Source organism: Gorilla gorilla, chromosome 15 (genome assembly GCF_029281585.2).
Source record: "Gorilla gorilla gorilla isolate KB3781 chromosome 15, NHGRI_mGorGor1-v2.1_pri, whole genome shotgun sequence".
Taxonomy (NCBI): domain Eukaryota; kingdom Metazoa; phylum Chordata; class Mammalia; order Primates; family Hominidae; genus Gorilla; species Gorilla gorilla.
In genome coordinates this window covers 97,954,089-97,974,474 of record NC_073239.2, presented here as the reverse complement: position 1 = coordinate 97,974,474, position 20,386 = coordinate 97,954,089, and the positions used below count along the sequence as shown (strand labels likewise).

The 20,386-nt window shown below is 36.1% G+C and overlaps 1 protein-coding gene and 1 long non-coding RNA gene across 2 annotated transcripts in view; one reads left to right on the top strand and one right to left on the bottom strand.

Moving 5' to 3' along the window:
- Nucleotides 1-20,386, bottom strand: part of TSHR (thyroid stimulating hormone receptor) — a 193,257-nt gene that overhangs the window by 62,672 nt on the left and 110,199 nt on the right. The window contains exon 6 of the mRNA XM_063698096.1: nucleotides 17,113-17,187. Coding sequence (XP_063554166.1) covers nucleotides 17,113-17,187 — 75 coding nt within the window. The remainder of the gene's footprint in view (nucleotides 1-17,112; nucleotides 17,188-20,386) is intronic.
- LOC134757135 (uncharacterized) overlaps nucleotides 1-20,386 on the top strand; it is a 99,341-nt gene that overhangs the window by 23,171 nt on the left and 55,784 nt on the right. The window lies entirely within an intron of this gene.

Here is a 20,386-nt window from a genome sequence, read left to right as displayed (position 1 = left end):
GGAAGAGGAGAAATGTGGGAGAGGCAGCAAGGAGAGAGAAGGAAACATGAAAGAGGAGAAGATTTCTGGAAGGAAATGTAAGAGCTACAAAGGAGAAAGATGAATGAGAGACCCCACAAGAAAACAGCAGGGAAAAGAAGCTGCTTTCTGAGGTAAGGCAACAGCTTACCACTTGCTCACAAGTGACTTTTGAAAAGTATCTCCTGAAGCAGAGAAGGGGTGGAGTGGTCGTAGACTGCCAGTAGTTTAGCTAAATGGTGAGAGATAACAGCTGGGTGTGGTGGCGCATGCCTGTAAGCACTTTGGGAGGCCGAGACAGGTGGGAGGCCGAGGCAGGTGGGAGGCCGAGGCAGGTGGATCAGTTGAGGTCAGGAGTTCAAGACCAGCCTGGGCAACGTGGTGAAACCCTGTTTCTACTAAAAATGCAAAAAAAATTAGCTGGGCGTGGTGGCTTATGTCTGTAATTCCAGCTATTTGGGAGGCCAAGACACGAGAATCACTTGAACGCAGGAGGCAGAGGTTGCAGTGAGCTGAGATTGTGCCACTGCACTCCATCCTGGGCGAAAAAGCAAGACTCTGTCTCAATCAATCAATCAATCATTAAATAGAGAGGTAACATAAGAAGCAAATGCAACTAGTAAAACCTTTTCAAAGATAGGAAGAAAGGAAGGGCAGAAGTGAGTACAAAAGAACATCTAATCAGAGAAGGGTGAAAGAGGCGTTCAAATTTGAATGTCTTCAAGCATGCCTGTGAGGGTGAATTTGAATCACACCATTTTGAGTTAAGCAATTATGGCCTGAGTGTGCAGGAGGCTAGCTATGCTGCCAGAAAGCTGGAGACATTGGAAGAAAGAAAAGCTGTTTGTAATACAGCACACTAGGAATGGAGATGCCCTCCAGAGCTGAAGATGGCTGTGCCTCCAGCAACCTGAGGCCCTGAGTGACTGCCTGAAGGTGGCTGCTCTGCGCTCCCACTCATCCATCCAGTACTCTCCCATGAGCAAGCAGTAAACCTCACTCACTAAGGGCTGTTACATGTCTGTATTTTTGTCTATTTCTTATAGTAATTCACCTACCCAAACTAATAAGCATAAATAAAATTCCAAAAATATAGAGTACTCTGTTAATAGTGGTCATGTCTAGCAGATAGGTTTAAAAAGAAGGAATGTGGAATTTTCACTTTTTATTTTATCTCAATCAAAAAAAAGTAATAAAGAGGATGCAAAAAATCTCAAACTTTAAAAACAAAAAAGTAAAGCTTTATTATATATTCTCTATAAAAAATAACATTAAAATATGTGCCAGATATGCTGCTTAAGTATGCTGTTTTGTGGAGCGAGGCTCTTTTTCTTTGCTGGGGAAATATGCAAGGCTCTTAAAGCGTATTGATTAGAAAAATTCAGCTTTGGAAGATGATATGGTCTGGCTTTGTGTCCCCACCCAAATCTCATCTTGAATTGTAATCCAAGTTGTAATCCCCATGTGTTGGGAGAGGGACATAAATCTCATCTTGAATTGTAATCCAAATTGTAATCCCCACGTGTTGGGGGAGGGACCTCGTGGGAGGTGATTAGATCACAGGGTGCTTCCCCCATGCTGTTCTCGTGATAGTGAGTGAGTTCTCATGAGATCTGCTGGTTTTATAAGGGGCTCTACCCCACTTTGCTCTGCATGTCTCTTTCCTGCTGCCATGTGAGAAAGAACCCGTTTGCTTCCGCTTCTGTCATTATTGTAAGTTTCCTGAGGCCTCCCCAGCCATGCAGAACCATGAGTCAATTAAACCTCTTTCCTTTATAAATTACCCAGTCTCAGGTATTTCTTCATAGCAGCATGAATACAAATTAATACAGAAGATTAAAGGGTAAAAAGAAACAGTGTACTTTTTTTTCACCTGAGGGAGGGTGTGAATTTCCTCCTAGTGAGGGAACAACATAACTGACTCATGTGATGCAGGTAAGGATCATCCTGATTTTGCAGACAAAACTATGGAGACATGTTTTGAAAGGGCAAGTGAATAATCTCCTGTTATACACTTAGAGGCAACACTGGGCCTTCATCTAGGACTTATGACTTCAAATACAGCCTTTTTTTTTTTTAAACGAGGTTTCAAGGAAATCATCCAGCAGAACTAAAAATATATGTAAATATTCATTGTCTAATTCTCCTTCATTAGATTTCAAATGAAATAAACATTTAGATGAAAAGTGTAACATTGCTGTCCAATGGCAGTTTTCACAAATCAACAGATCAATAATTCAGCATGCAGTTAGGTTCACTTAATCACATGTCTACATTCTGGGTTTTTTTTCTTCCTCTAAGAAACATTTATTAATTCTCAATAAAAGCGTAGCACAGGACAACTGGCTTTCCCGTTACGACTAGCATTGCAGCAGGCACTCAGTCCCTGAGTCCACACCTCAAAGAGTATATGGGAAATCAGCAGGATGAGAGAAGGGAGTTCTCAGGTGAGGGAATGAGGAACAGAAGAAGGGGAAAAGACTTAAAGTCTTCTGTTAAGGAAGACTTTTTTTTTTCCAACCACTAATTTCCTTCCATTTTCCTAGTGTCCCCCTTCCTACCTCAATTATTCAATGGGCATTGGATCGTGACATTTGACTGTGCTCCTCACCCTTGGAGATATTTCCCCACACCCTAAACTGCCCAGTTAATGAGTGAGAAGCATGCCAAGCCAGGAAACAATTTGAGGGCAATCAAAAAGCCGACTTTGCATTTCATCTGCAAAATTAGATGGGGATGAGAACACTTCAGACCAGCATAAACCAAGAAGACTCAGTTAGATGATGTCAGAAGAGAAGCTGCCACAGCCAATTTATTGTTACCCAAAACAATAAATTGAACAAGAATATTAGCCAAAAGCCTAGCTCTCCACCAGTCCCCAGCTTCTTTTTAACTCTTGTTTCAATTTGATTTTCAATTTTTTTCCCGTTTACTTTTAAATGCCCGTGTTGTGGGATCAGGAGGACCAGAGAGAGACCTTGGGGTGTATACAGGACGATATCTTTATTATTGAGTGCACTCGGACTTAGCAGACTCAATGTCCAAAGACTGGGCCTAGAACAAAGACAGCACTTGACTTTTATACACATTTCACAAAACGGGTGGGCTAGCTTGAAGCAAGCTTACAGTGGTGTGAAAGCAGGGATACAGAGGCAGAACAAACTCAGGATTGCACATGACCGTTGCCAAGCAACCTAGATGTTCATTATCTAGGTTTTGCTCTAAAGAGCCTTGCACTGGTTTATCTCATAACCTTCACTATGGTGCCCAGGCAGCTGTAGTTCAGGCCTACTCAGGCTTCTTATGACTTTCTTTGTACTTCTTAGATAAAACAGAATACTTGAAGTCACTAGTGACAGAGAACAAGTATCTATAAACTTATTCCATAAAACAAAGGAAAATTTGTTTTTCTTCTCCCTATGTTGAGGGAGTGCTGGGAGAGTCTCCAGAGCACATTAAATAGTATTATCAAGACTTTTCCTGGGTCTGGGCTGTGCCTGTTGCTGCCTCTGGGACAAGTCAGCTTAATATAGGAAAGCTTATTTCTCTTTCTTTTTAATTTTATTTTTCTTTAATTTCCCACCTCACCTATAGTTCAGAAAAATGGAAGGCAGTCACCTTGATTTTGACTAGGTTTGCTCACTCAAGTGGTTAGAGTGGGAAGAGATTAATTAGAGTATAAGTGAATAATTACTGGACATCTATTAGGTGCACTTTGCTGCATACTCTGGGTTGTATAAGGAAATAGTTACTATTTATTTTAAAAATAAGATGTGTATATATTGCCCAAGCCATCATTTTGTTACTATAAATTTTTTAAGTGCTATACAATCCCTAGGTGAAACCTGAGACTAATAAACAGGTAAATTAATTTTAAGGTAACATTTTAGGACAGGGTTCTATCACATAATACATTACTGATGTATCTTGACATCAAGTCTTAATTTCAAGTTTAATGCACAGTGATCTTTAAAAAGTTAATTTCATCTGACTATAGAGGTAATACATATTTATTGTAAAAAACTTTGAAACACATTCATACAAAAAGGAAATGAACTTTCTGACAGCTGACCATCCTCCTGGAGGGTGGTGTGCCAAGGGAGGGGGCGGAAGCTCTGTGCCCCTCTCCCATACTTCACTCTATGCAATCTTCATCTCTATCTTTTGTAATATCCTTTATAATAAGCTGGTAAATGTAAAAAAAAAAAACTCCCATCATTTGATAATACAGAGAAAAACTATTTTGTTCTGTTAAGCATATATATATATATATATATACACACATGCATACATACATATATATTTTAAATAACATAATGACAAAAGCTTTTCTTACATGATTAAATTGTCTATAGCAACAGATTTTCTCTTTATAAGTCAGGGTCATGCTATGCTGCCCACGCTGGAGTGCAGTGGCTATTCACAGGCAGGGTCATAGTGCACTACAGCCTCAAATCCCTGACCTCAACCAATCCTCCCACCTCAGTCTCCGAGTAGCTGGGACTAAAGGTTCGTGCCTCTGCGCCTGGCTTAGTATTTCATATTTGACCATTTTCTTAGCTAAGCATTTAAGTCCTTTCCAAATTCTCTCTAATATAAATAATTAACTCTGAAACAAATGGCTTTTTACATTAACTTTTTTTCACTACTCTATTTTCTTAGGGAAAATTTATAGAAGTGGAATTCCTGGGTCAAAAGTTAAAAGTCTGTCAAAGCTCTTGGTATAGATTAGACCTTAGTTTCTAAAGCCTTGATTGTTAGACTAGCACTTACTTTTCATATTAATCTATAATATGAAAGTTCACAGAATAAATTATTTCCTACATTATCGAGGATTTTCAATGAGAGAAATCTTAATTCTTTGATAATTATTAATGAATTATTATTAACATTCCATATGTAACTGGAGGAAAGAAATAATCTATAACCAAAAGGCAATATTCATGATTTGATGTATCTTTTAATGTATTGAGAAATTAAAAATCAGAGATATTGAGGAGAGTTTATCAGTATTCAGATTTTTAAAGCGCATTGAAGAAAATTTAAATTTATCAGCAGATTTCCCACTAAAAATAGAACATTATAGAAGTGATTCTCTAAATTGCCTGGCAGGTGCATACAGCTACTTTCATGATTATTTAAGGATTGGTGCTAAAGCTGGTGATTTTGAAACCTCTGATGCATCCACTTGATTCAACTTAGTGGATCAGCAAAATATAGTCTTATTATACTATAAGGCATAAGTCACACATTTCACCTATCCCAGTTGTAAAATTTTTCACTTATTTTTGATTTAAAAAACTCACATAGGCCAGGTGCGGTGGCTCACACCTATAATCCCAGGACTTTGGGAGGCTGAGGCAGGAGGATCACGAGGTCAGGAGATTGAGACCATCCTGGCTAACATGGTGAAACCCCATCTCTACTAAAAATACAAAAAATTAGCTGGGCATGGTGGCACACACCTGTAGTCCTAGCTACTTGGGAGTCTGAGGCAGGAGAATCCCTTGAACCCAGGAGGCAGAGGTTGCAGTGAGCTGAGATTGCACCACTGCACTCCAGCCTGGGCGACAGAGCAAGACTCAGTCTCAGAAACAAACAAACAAACGAACAAAACCCAAAAACTCACGTAAAAGTAAAAACATTCTTCTGAGGGCAGCATTTCTTTTTCTTTGCTTTTTTTTTTTTCTTTTGAGATAGGGGTCTCATTCTGTTGCCCAGGTTGGAGTGTGTAGCACAATCATGGCTCACTACAGCCTCGACCTTATAGGCTCAAGTGATTCTCCTGCCTCAACTTCCTGAGCAGCTGGGACTATAGGCAAGTGCCATTGTGCCCAGCTAATTTTAAAAAATATTTTTCATAGAGATGATGTCTCACTCTGCCACCCAGGCTGGTCTCAAACTCCTAGGCTCAAGCCATCCTTCTGCCTCAGTCTCCCAAAATGCTGGGATTATAGGTGTGGGCCACCACACCTGGCCAGCATTTTCTTTAATTATTGCAGATATTTTAATTAAAGAGATTTTATGGCATTGCAGTTGTTTTGGAGGCAGACACTTTTGGGTTCAAATTCTCACTTTGAAATGTCTTAGCTAAGAAAACTTTGGCAAGAGCTCTGCAATTACCATCTTCATTTGACATAGCAGAAACTAACGCTTGGTAAAAACTAGTGCGATAGTGTATGTGAAGTACTTTTAGTGGAGTGCTGGCCGCCAAATGCATTCAGAACTTGGTCACTATTATTATTAGGAGTAACAACAGCAGCAATCTGTATGTTATTGACTTTCTTATAGAGAAAGTACAATAGAAAATGGAAGTGTCCAGTGTTTCATCATTTTGCAGATATAAATCTATATTACATGCATACTTTTCGGTCCAAACAGTATCCTCGCTGAAGTTACTACCCAGGGGAAATGATTTGTATCCACTTAGGATCCTGAATAACTCACAGAGAGCCTACCATTCTTGTATTTTTTTCTTACAAATCCTCAATGCCTTTACCCATTGTTAACTGATATATAATTGCTACTTCCTCTGGCTACCTATTGTTGCATAACAAATTACCCCAGATTAAGTGGTTAAAATAACATTTTATTATAGCTCACAATTTTGTGGATCAGGATGCCAGACAGTGCTGAGCTGGGTGATTCTTCTGCTCTATGTAGCCTCCACCAGGATCACTGGGTGTTATTCAGCTGGTGTCTGGAACAATTTGGAGGGTCCAAAAGGCTGTGCTTACATGCCTGGCTTTTTGATGGGAATTGCTAGAAGGTTAGGCTCAGCTAGGCTCTTCTCCATCCCAGGATCTCAGGATCTTCCCACACGGTCTCTCCATCAGTGCAGTTGGACGTCTTACATGGTTGTTCAGGGTTCCAAAGATATAAAGTAAAAGCTGCCAGTTCTTTTAAAGACTAGGACTAGAACTGGCATTGTATCACTTCTAACATACTCTATTGAAATAGTAGACAAAAATGTCCAAATTTAACAAAACCAGCAATCCGTAAATCCATGAAGTTCAGCAAACCTTAAGCAGATTAAATATAAAAAAACTCACCTAGGCATATTATGATTTAACAGTTGAAAAGCAAAGATATAGAAAAAGTTTTACAAGTAACCAGAGGGGAAAAAACACATTACCTACAGGAGAATAATAACACGGATATGACTACTCATCAGAAAAAAAGAAGGCCAGAAGACATTGAAGGATATTTTCAAAAGGCTGAAACAAAAATGGCTTTGCTACAATTCTATACTCAGCAGAAGTGTTTTTCAAATATTAAGGTAAAATAAATTTTCAGTAAATAAAACCTCAGAAAATTTGCTGCCAGTAGAACCACAGTGAAATACTAAGAGTTTTTTGGGCTAAAGGGAAATAATTGGACCTACAGAAGGGCATGGACACTGGAAATATTAAATATGTTGAATGTATATAAATGACTATTTTTTTCTTTACTCAAATTATGTAAAAGTTAATTGAATCTTTAAAGTTAACATAATAATGTATTATGAGGTTTATAACATATATAGGAATAAAATATATGACAACAATAGCATGAAAGATGGAAGAAGGTAAATGGAATTTTAATTTCAAAAGGTTCTTACATGATATGTGGAGTAATATAATATTATTTCTAAGTAGACTGTGATAAGTTAAGGATGCATATCATAATTTCTTGAGTAATCACAAAACATTTGCAAAGGACTAAAAAGCCAATGGAAGAGAATATTAATAAACAAAAGCAAAATCAACTAGATTAATCCAAAAGAAGACAAAGGAGAAATAAGGAACAAAGAACAGAGAAGACAAGGCAAATAGGAAAATGGTAGACTGAAATCCAACCATATCAATAATTACAATAAATGTCATGGATTAAACACTCCAATTAAAAGGCTGAGATTTTCAAGCTGGATATAAAAGCAAGATCCAATTCTGTGATGTTTACATGAAATGCATTTTAAATATAAAGATGTAGTTATTGAATCTCAGTTGTTTTGGCTGTAAAATGATAGTAACTACTTTAGAGAATTGTCGTGAGGATTAAATGAGTATATGTATGTTGAGCAATTAGTGTAGTGCTTGGGATATGGTAAATGCTCAATTAAGGTTGGCTAAACATATATGTATGAATATGTGTGTGTACACACATATACTAAACATTTTGTCAATCAGATTTTTCATGAATTCAGACTAGCCTACTCTTCCAATCCATTATTTTTAAAATGCATGTTCAGAATACATTGTTTCATTTTTTGTTTTAGTTTGATTTCCTCACAGTTTGGTGTAGGTGAATGGTACACAAAGCATCCTGCCTTACAGAGACCTATTATTATCAAACATCTGCATTGTCATACTAAATTTTAGTAAGTTCTAAACCAAAAAGCATTCAAGGATAGATTCAAATGGGGATCTAACTTAGATGCAGAAGTGGGCTGAAGGGTATGTGTCTCTGTGTAGGTCATAATTAGGCTGAAAAAATAATCAGTAGAGTTAACTAGGCAAAGAGAGAGAGAGAGAAATAAATTTCTAGGCAGAGGCAAAAGCATGTGAATACCCTGAGGTGAGAAAGATCTTGGACTGTTCAAAAAACCAAAGAACACAGGTGTGCAGGAGTGAAGCATGATGAGAATGCAGAGGTGGGCAGGAACCAGCTGAACTTGTGGGCCTGGCTGTTTATGTTAAGATACTTGGATTTTATTCAAGAAAAATCATTCTGGCTGCTGTGAAGATACTGAATTAGAGGAAATCAATTGGAAATACCAGTTAAGATATAAAATTATCATAGTTCAAACAAGAGATGATGGTGGCTTAAATAAGGGTGGTGGCAGTGGAGAGGAAGAGGATACATTTTCTGTATCTTAGGGTAGTAGAATCAACAGGACATGGTGAAGGAGTAGAAGTGGGTGATGAGGAAAGAAGGTATAGTGATACCTCTCAGGTATTTGGGTTTTGCATCAGGATGAAGGAAGTTGGCATTTATTGGCTCAACATACACAGGAGTAGTAGATTTCAGGAGGACAATCAAGATTTCAGTTTTGGATATAAAATGTGAGATATGTGTAAGATGTCTGGGAAGAGAGGTCAAGTAGACCAATAGGTATATACCAACACTAAGAATGAGGGCCTGAACTAGATATATAAATTTGGGAATTGTTAGATAAGATCACATAGCAGGAGAAGGTAGAGTGAAAAGAGAAGACTACACAGGATTGGGCCATATGAAAGCCCAATAATTATAGCTGGGGAAGGGGAAGCAGCCAGCAAAAGATGATAGGAAAGACTGACCAGCATGATAGGAGTCCAACCAGGATTGTGATATCACAGAGGCCAAGGGAAGAGGTATGAATAAGCAATGACATGCTTTATTGTTTGTGAATGAACTGAGCAAGAGATGCCCAGTGAGCAACCATCAATGACTTTGAAAGGAGTGATGTAGTTGGTCACCTATTATAATGTGCATCTGTTATTTACATAGTGATTTGTGGACTGAAGAGCTAGCAACAAAGTTTGTACTTTATTCAATGATTAATAGTTAATGATCTACTATTTTGAATCTTGCATATAGCCTTTTAAGATGCAATGGTCCTCAGAGTGTGATGTTCCCCTTCCTGTGTCCATGTGATCTCCTTGTTCAATTCCCGCCTATGAGTGAGAATATGCGGTGTTTGGTTTTTTTGTTCTTGCGATAGTTTACTGAGAATGATGATTTCCAATTTCATCCATGTCCCTACAAAGGACATGAACTCATCATTTTTTATGGCTGCATAGTATTCCATGGTGTATATGTGCCACATTTTCTTAATCCAGTCTATCATTGTTGGACATTTGGGCTGGTTCCAAGTCTTTGCTATTGTGAATAATGTCGCAATAAACATATGTGTGCATGTGTCTTTATAGCAGCATGATTTATAGTCCTTTGGGTATATACCCAGTAATGGGATGGCTGGGTCAAATGGTATTTCTAGTTGTAGATCCCTGAGGAATCGCCACACTGACTTCCACAATGGTTGAACTAGTTTACAGTCCCACCAACAGTGTAAAAGTGTTCCTATTTCTCCACATTGTGGGGTGGGGGGAGGGGGGAGGGATAGCATTGGGAGATATACCTAATGCTAGATGACGAGTTAGTGGGTGCAGCACACCAGCATGGCACATGTATACATATGTAACTAACCTGCACAATGTGCACATGTACCCTAAAACTTAAAGTATAATAATAAAAGAAAAAAAAAGATGCAATGGTCACAGGTTTAACTGTGTTAAACATACTGTATTTATTGAATGAATAACTTTTTGTTTTGGGAATGACAATTCCAGGTCACAGACCCAATGTCAGTACTGTTAAGATGAAAATGTTACATAAATTTAACAGTTTAATTGAACAAAGAATAATTCATTAATTGGGCAGCCCCCTAACCAGAATAGGTTCAGAGAGACTTTGGTGCTGCTGTGTGATAGAGAATTTCTGGAGCTGGGAGGGATGCAAAGAAGGTGATATACAGAAAACAGAAGTGAGGTATAGAAGCAGCTAGATTGGTTATAGCTTAGCATTTGCCTTATTTGAACACTGTTTGAACAATTGGTCGCCTGTGACTGGCTGAAACTTGGTGATTGGTAAAAAAGTAAATTATGGTCTGTGGTCTGTTCACATATCCAGTTAGGTTATAGTTCACTGCATACAGAGAGGCCTTTAGGCCAAATTTACAAGGAGGCAGCTTTAGGCTAAAGAGTGCTTATGTTCTAATAGTCTAATTCATATCACAGAACAAAATCTAAACATGAATTGGGAAGCCATCTCATAGAATGTATATAGGGCTCTGTAAGACTGGACAGGTACTGGCAGGGATAATTAGAAGTGGCAATGGTAAACTAACTGCTCATCTTTCTATTTACCAAATCATAGGACCAAAAAAAGTCAGTTTTGAAGGGCAGCTTAGAAAGAAAACACACTTATGAAACGGAATAACATTATGTTATTTTACTGCTATAGTCCTCATTGGAGCTTTTCAATAAATGCTGGCAATATGCATTGGCATTTGAAATGCGTATTCATAAGTTTAGTATCTACATATCTATCCTTGCAGCAAATCCAACACAATAAAGAGCCCTCTTTCCTAAACAAATCAGAGGGCTTTAATTCTATACTGAGGAATCCCAGGAACGTTTGGTTGATGGTACTTATATGATATATAAATTAAACAAATCATTCTATATCGATACTCAGTTTCATGCCTTATACCCACAAAACCATTCTCAATTCCTTGAGCAAAGATGAGTGATCTTTCAGCTCTATTTTTCTCGTGCAAGTTATAATGCTTTGTATATAGTCGCTGCTTAATAAATGATTATAAAACAAATGTATTAAACATTTGGGTGGCATGCATGCAAAAATCTTCACTAATCTTTTCTGCTGACCAAAACCATTTGCAGATAATAATGTCAGATACATATTAGAAACATTTGAAGAATACAAGGTGCATTATCCTTTAAATTTTTAAGATATTAGACTCTCAATATCTCAAGCATATAAGCAAATTGTCTCTTAATAATTTATTTTTAAACTCATTCTCTTTTTAATTACTGTATTTAATAGTTTCCTTCGGTTTAGGAAGTTAACACTTTTGCTCAGAGTAGAGAACTGAATATTTACTTAAAAAAACTTATAAATAACAACTGGAATCTTTGTGAGGAAAAAGATCATAATACAAACAAAATGACTGCTTTTCAGATCAATAGGGTTTATATAGGACTTCACTACAAATTAATTGCTTTTATTTTTGGTGAAGGGGCAAAGAAGCAAAATGGTTTGATAAATGGATATCAGATTTGGAGTCAGAAGATTTGGTTTTCAATTTTGAAGACTGTTGTTGTCTTTACTGTACTGGATCCTCAGCCTTCCTGGGCCTCAGTGTTATTTTTACTTTCTTTGGTTTTAATGTACTGCTCTATTATATAAACTTCTTATGAAGGATACATAAATGATTTATTTTTAGCCTTCTTTTCTAATATATGTTGTCTTAAGGCTATATGTTTTCTTCTAAGTATGACTTTGACTACATCCCACAGGTTTTGATATGTCATATTTTTATTATCATTTAGTTAAAATTATTTTCTAATGTTTATTATGATTTCTTCCTTAATCCTATGGTTAATTAGAAATCAGAGTTATTTAGAAGTTAGGTTATTTACTAGTTAGAGAACATGGTGATTTTAATTTTTTTGGTAATCTATTGAGACTTGCTTTTATGGCCCCACATGTGGTCAATTTTAGTAAATGTTCCATGTGTCTTTGAAAAGAATATATACTCTGCAGTTGTTGGATACAATATTTTTTATAAGTCAATATGATCAAGTTTGTAAATTATGTTCAAATCTTTTTATTAACTTTTTATCAGTATATTTACTATTTTGGTATGCTTGTTCTATCAATTGATAAAACTATATTAAAATAAGCTCTCACTATGATTGCCAATTATTGTTTATCTTTTTAGTTCTACCAATTTCTGCTTTACATGGTTTGAAGCTGTGCTCTTATAGACATTACATTTAGAATCACTATATCTTATATAGTAATTCCTTTAATCTTTATGAAGTGTCCCTTAGAGTAAGACTTTATGCTTTATATGTATGTATATTTACATCAGTTTTCTTTTAGTTACTGTGTGCATTTTATATATTTTTATCTTTTCACTTTCAACCTTTCTGTATAATGTTTAAAATGTCTCTTGTAAGCAGCATACAGCGAGTATTAAAAATTCACCAATCAATCTTTGTATTTTACTTAGAGTATTTAGTCCTTTTACATTTAATGCAGTTAATGTAAATGCTGATTATTTGGAGTTAAATCTACTATTTATTCCAGAAACTCTCTATTTCTTCCAATTTCTCGCTTTTTTGTATTAATTAATTAATTTCATTCCATTCCCCACTACTATTAGCCTGTTAGTTTTCCAGTCTTCTACAAGCATTTCAGTAGCTGCCCTGTGAGTTAAAACATTTATTTATGATTTATTAAAGTTTAATTTCAGTTAGTACTTTTACCACTTCTCAGATAATTCAAAGACCTTTAGAACACTTTAACATTATTTATAATGTCCTATACTTTTTTTAAAAGCTACTGCATATTTTAATTCTATGCATACAAGCAGTTCTACTTTGCATGGCTCCAATACACATGAAGTTCAGTTACCATGATTTAATCAAATATAAATAATAACTGTCCTCAACACATCCCTCAAGTTTCAGTTACCATAGTATATTAACTATTAATCATTGAATAAAGTACAAACTTTGTTGCTAGCTCTTCAGTCCACGAATCACTATGTAAATAACAGATGCACATTATAATAGGTGACCAACTACATCACTCCTTTCAAAGTCATTGATGGTTGCTCACTGGGCATCTCTTGCTCAGTTCATTCACAAACAATAAAGCATGTCATTGTGTTTCCTATGTGTTTCCCAGTAATCACCTCATAGGACATTTCCTAAAAATGGCTAATTGAAAGAGTGAATTTAACAATAAAGATGAAAATGAAGCCAAGAAATGAAATGTAATGTTACTGAAAGGGAAATTCAAACAAAATGTAAATGGAGTTATAGAATAAATCACTGGCATGAAAATGTTGATACCACCACCATCTGAGACTATTTATTTATTTATTTATTTATTTTAGAGACCAGCTCTTTCTCTGTCATCCAAGCTGGAGTGCAGTGGTGTGATCATAGCTCACTGCAGCCTGGAATGCCTAGGCTTAATTAATCCTCTCACCTCAGCCTCCCATGTAGCTGGGACCACTGGTTTGCACTACCATGCTCAGCGAATTATTTTTTTGGTAGAGACAAGATCTCACTATGTTGTCCAGGCTGGCTGAGAAACTCTAGATATTAATCAGAGGAACTTAGTGATGGGAGAAAAATGGATGCAAAGGATGAAGATGTCCCAAAAGAAAAAATGATCGTAAAAAAATTTTACATTAAAGAAACACTTGAAAATATTTTATAATATTTAAAAAGCAAAGGATAAAATGATGGAAGCTAATCTAGACTTAGAAAGAAGTATGACAATTTGCCAGGGTATTGAAAAGATATTCTCTTGTAACTTATATAATAAAGATAAAAGGTCAAGCACTGTCTAAGCTACTCTTGCTAAGCTTTTACAAAGCAATAAAGCATTTTACTTCTAAGTATTTCTAATGTTGACAATTACAGTATGTGAAATATTAGTTTTATTATTTTTTCCTTTCTGTTTATAACTGACTGGGGAATTTTAATGTTTTCATAAAAGCTTTTAGAAGTCACAACACAATTTTTCTTATTGATTATTAAGACTGCTTAATACAGTTTCAGTCTGCAAAATTTTATGATCCCACACTATCATGCAGAGCAAAGAACAGTATTTTAAATCCCCTAAGACATTATTTCATTTTGTGCAGTTAAGGTTCATTTATATTTACCCATATATTGACCTTTTCTGTTGCTTTTCATTTCTTCCTGCACAGAAATGTCTTAGCATGTGGAATGGCTTTCCTTTTGTCTTAGTAATTCCCATTAGTAGTTCCTTTAATATGAGCCTAATGGTAATAAATTCTCTCAATTTTTGTTTGCTTGAAGTATCTATCTTTTTCTAATTTTAAATAATCTTTTGGTTGGGTTGGCAGATATTTGCTGTTTTGCTGTTCACAAATATCTTTCTATTGTTTTATAAGTTCCATGATTTCTGTTGAAAAGTCAGCTGTCAGTCTTGTTACATCCTTGAAAGTATTATTTATTATTTTCTTGCTGCTTTTTTTTTTTTTTTTTTTGAGATGGAATCTTACTCTGTTGCCCAGGCTGGAGTGTAGTGGCACGATCTCAGCTCACTGCAACCTCTGCCTCCCAGGTTCAAGCGATTCCCTGCCTCAGCCTCCTGAGCAGCTGGGATTACAGGGACACACCACCATGCCTGGCAAATTTTTGTATTTTTAGTAGAGATGAGGTTTCACCATGTTGGCCTGGATGGTCTCAATCTCCTAACCTCGTGATCCGCCTGTCTTGGCCTCCTAAAATGCTGGGATTACAGGCATGAGCCACCACGCCCAGACTTGCTGGCTTTTATAATTTTCTTTTCGTCTTTGGTTTTTAGCAATTTTACTATGATGTGCCTTGATGTAGCTTTCTTCGTATTTATCCTTTTGGGGTTTGCAGTACTTCTAACATACATGACTTGAGGTCTCTTAAGAGTTTTGGAAAGTTTCTTTCAAATATTGCTTTTCTCATTCTTTCTTTTCTTGGGATCTAGTCATAGGTATGCTAGATTTTTTATTGTGCTGTATATTTCTTATTTTCTCTTTCTCTCCATGCTTCAGACTGATTACAGTCTTCTGACCTATCTTCCAGATTACTAATTCTCCTTTGAGCTATGTCTAATCTCTTGTGAAACTCATGTATTTAGATTTTTTATTGACTTTTTAGATTCTAGAGTTTACAACTGATCCTTCTTATCATTTTCAGTTTTATTCTGAAATTTTCTCTTGCCATTTAAATTTTTGAACATGCTAGTTATTTTAAAGTCTGTGTCTGATAACCAATATTTGAACTTCCTATGGATCATTTTCTATTGTCTATTTTCTTCTCTTGATTTTTTTGCCCCACAAACTTGAGTTATTTTTTACTGATTCAAAGCTAGGCTTTAGTCTTTGCAAGGGCTGATCTATTCACAGTTTTCCCATACTTCTAGGATGAAGCTCTTTAGTGATCTCAACCAAAATCCTGGATTGTTTACTAGGAACAATCCTTCTTAGCAAGCCCTGAACTCAGATTTTTATTTTCCTAGCCCTAATAGATGCCTAAACCTCTGGTCAGTTTCTTAGCCCTTAAGCTTTTGCTTACAATTCAGGAAATACCTCAAGGGGAAAATAACCAAATGATGTTTTTGGGATTTGCTTATTGCCCACTGAGTTCTTACTGTCTTCATAACACTCTGATACTTTCAAACATTTTTTTAAAAATTCAGCTCCTTAAGTTATTCTCAGACCAATAGTTGATCTGATGTAAGGTAGCCTACCATACTTGTAAGCAATATCTTGGACCTCAGTATTCTTGAAAGCATCTTAATGTAGTGGATAGGGAAGAATTTTTAAGTCATACATTTATGGTATAAAGATTGTGGCCCTGTCCGTTAGTAACTGTGCGACCAAGGAAAACATATTTAGTCTCTCTGCATTTATGTTTTTCTTATATAAATAATGGAAATAATTGTATTTACTTCACAGGGTTGTTTTAAGAGGTAAATAATAACCAAACAAATAATGTTCATACAATGTTTAATGTAATGTTAGGATATACTAAGTATTTGTAGATAAGTATTTTTGTTTCTTCATCAAGAAAATAGAGTTCATGATTAGTAATACATAGCTACTTAAAATAATGCAATGTGATTATTTATGTAACACTTTTTATAGATTGTAATCTACTAGAGAAATAGAAAAATTATTCTATTTTTGACTGGTATATTGACTGGTTTTCAGGTGCTAGATATTATATAATTCCATATTTATGATAAACATGAAGTTGCAGCTCTTATTACACTTATTTTGCAAATGAGACTAGGAAAGATTATGTGACTTGTCCAAGGGTAGATAATGAGTAGGCAGAGATGCCGGTGTTAGAATCCAACTCTGACCAACTCCAGAACTAGGGTTATTAAATTCCCTACTATTCTAATCTCACTAAGCAACTCTTCTCTTTCCGAATTAAGGAAAATATGCCAGCTTTGTAGAATCTTGCACAGACCATAGAATCAAGTAGTTACTCAGTAAATACTTATTGTCTCACTGATATTCACATCAATAAAATATGCTGACACAGTAGTAATAGAACAGATAGTGGTTCAAGAACAGAACTTTTAATGTTGTCTTTAACTTCCAACCGTGGAATTGAGGTGTAATGAAGATGAATTAACATAAACTGAGAATGAGAGCAGGTTAATAATTTAATCATAAACAGAAGTTTTGACTCACAATCTAGAAACCAGCTCCCATTGCCATCTGGAGCCCCAAGATTATCAGTCAAGAGTGGTTGTGGCTTAGGTCTATGCTGCACTTTTCCTTGTACTTACATGTGAGTCACTTTACTCAAATTGTAGAAGGAGTGTGATTCCAGCTGCTGCAGAGTCACATCTATAGATACGTAGCTGAATGTCAGAAAAATATAAGACAAAGTAGAAAGTTAGTAGGGTTGTAAACTTCAAACATACTATTTTTGACATAACTTTTCGTTATGCGCTTCCCAGATCATGCAACATGTACAACCCTCATGGATTCTGCCAAATTATGTTAAAATTACTTACTACTTTTTTTTTTCAGATCTTGTGATACCTGAATTCCTCCTGTATATTAACTCCTATTTATCTGAAATTATCATTTAACTGTCACTTCCTTCAGAAACTTTCCCCAAACTCCCTGATTAAAATTTCCCATATGCATATTTAGCGAGATATATATATATATAGTGTCACCCTGTGGAATGTTCCACTAGAGAATTGAGGTTTTCTCTTCATCTTCTTTGAAACTACGTGTCTAATTCTGTGTTACTAGACATTCCATTAAAAATGCTTCTTATTCACTCTAGTGTTCTTTTCTGATGCTTGCTTTTTTTTTTTTTTTTTTTGCTATTTTGAGGAACTTTTCCATTTTAAAGGAACTCTTCTATTTCCTTTAAAATACACAGATGTCCAAGACCTGGTCTAGGATAATTAAATCAGAGTTTATGAGGGATGAGTCAAGTACTTTTATTTTTCAAAAGCTTCTTAGCTGATTCTAATGTGTAGGCAATGTTGAGAACCACTGACCTATAGTTTGAATTGAATCTGCCATATATATGTATATATGGTGTATATATAGGGATTATATATAGTGATATATCACTATATATGTAACTATAAACTCCTTTCACTAATTATCACAGTGGAAATTTCCAGTTCTTTGGGTGATATTTATGTTGTCTCACTAGACTGTAAGTTCTCTGAAATGCAGAACTGTGCCTGTTTTTGGCCACTGAATCTCGAGTGCCTTTCAGAGTGCTTGGCATGTTGTCGACTCTTATTAAACAACTGAATGAATAGAAGAGTTCCTCAAAATAGCAAAAAAACATGAGCATCAGAAAAGAACGCTAGAGTCAATAAGAAGCATTTTTAATGGAATGTCTAATAACATGGAATTACACATGTAGTTTCAAAGATGAAGAGAAAACCGCAGTTCTCTAGTGGAACATTCCACAGGTTGATGACATACTCCCTTAAGACTTCTCTTCATGATTTTAAATGAAGCTGAAAATTCAAGCTCCATCTTAAACTTTGTAAGCAAAAAGTAATTCAAATAAAAGCTTCAAGTACTGAAAAAGGAAAACAGAGAAATTCCTAAATACAACTTGTCAAGAACATATAAGGAATATTTCAAATAGTTTCCTCAAATTCCATCTTGTAATGAGAATGACTAATGCAGCCAAATTCAATGACCACTTTCTATTGTGAGGTATTTCTATGACATTTGGGAAAATGAACAATTGACAGATGGTTTCCAGCCATAGCCATGGCAGAGATTCTCAACCCTGGACATGCAATTAAACTACCTGAAGGGCTTTAAAATACGCAGATGTCCAAGACCTGGTCTAGGATAATTAAATCAGAGTTTATGAGGGATGAGTCAAGTACTTTTATTTTTCAAAAGCTTCTTAGCTGATTCTAATGTGTAGGCAATGTTGAGAACCACTGACCTATAGTTTGAATTGAATCTGCCAGTAAAATATCCTCATCGATGCAATGTTTACAAGAGGAGTGCTGATTGTTCCATTTTGAGTTTTTATCTTGGTTATTACAAGTATTCTAATGGCTCTGTGCTTTCTATTTTGAATTACCCGTTCTCTAAGTAATTATCCTTTGATTTACCCAGTCTCTTAACCCTTTGCCTCTTGTGGGTAATAACGTTATATAAATTGTTTTGATCCAAATATATTTCTAACATAAAGGAAACAATGGAACAGATTGAAAGGAATTAATTTACCGTGTAGAGACTGTGGGGATTTATTGTGGATGAAGCTGAGCCAGCTAGCAGAGCAAGATTCATTTTTCAAGGCTGCCAACTTTTTTCCCTAAGCATCTTTTCCATTGCTCCAAATCTTCTACTGAATTTCTCAGTTAAGAAGTGTGAGTCTTTCTCATGGTTCCAGAAGGATAGTCACTTGGCCCATATTATCAAATGGAAGTTCCAGTTTCTCCAACCTAATGACACCTTTTTGTAGGGCTGTGATAGCTTAGTTGTGAAGACAACTGGCAGGAATCGTTTATTCAGGGAGATAAAAATTGTGATTCCCTGCTTACTTACCCCATTTTTATAACTAGGAAAAATCAGATCCTACTTCTTCTTTGCATTTAAACATCATGTAATCATTACAGTCACCACATGGCTTATCATTCAAACTGGGATAGTTTTGTGAGTTAAAGCAAGGTGCCATTAACAATTATGCCAGAATACCAAGTGGGAATTTGAACCATCTCAGACAAACCTACCATCATCCTATTGATCTCTTTCTTCTCCCCAAGATATATCAAATCTTTAATTACTATTCAGGTATGTATATGTGCTTTTATTCCACAAATATGTATTGAACATTCATTGTATGACAGACATCCTTCTGGACAATGACAAAACAGGCCTGTTCCTACCTTCAAGGAACTCACAGTACTCAGAGATACAGATTAAGGTACAAGGTAAATGGAATTAACACAAGGTGTTAAATGCTTGATAGGGTTCAGGGACCCCTATCACTTAACCCAGACTGGAGAATCCAGCAGTCTCCCTGGGGGAAGCCTCAGTGGAGCCTTCAGATCTGCCTGGGTATCTCCTATATCTCAGTCAACCAACCCTCTTCTTATTGCTCACCACTTTTATTTCAAATCTTCTCATCAAATTTCTAACTCTGCCACCTCCATCTTCCATCTTCTTAGATGTCCTTTAGTAATTTGATAAGTCATAGAAATGTTTGAAACTTTAACACGAGAATGCCTTGAATTCCCCACCAATAAGCCTATTAGTTTACCTGCATCTGTCCCATCTTTTCCTACAACTGAGACAGCTAAGTAAAAAAGGGCTCCCTAGCAGAACCTTCAACTGCCTGTGCCCTGGGAGAAGTGTGTACTGGGGTGGAGCTTCGGGAAGTTCATTTATAGTGGGGAGGAGCCTGGCCTCTCCTGTTGTGGGGTGGTACCTGGGATTCAATCTGTGAGGCGGGAAGTGGACTAGGAGGACTCTCGCTTTGCTGAGAGTCCCTGTTTCCCTCTTTTCCTCTTTCACCCAATAAATTCTATTTTTATCACCCTTCAAAGTGTCTGCGAG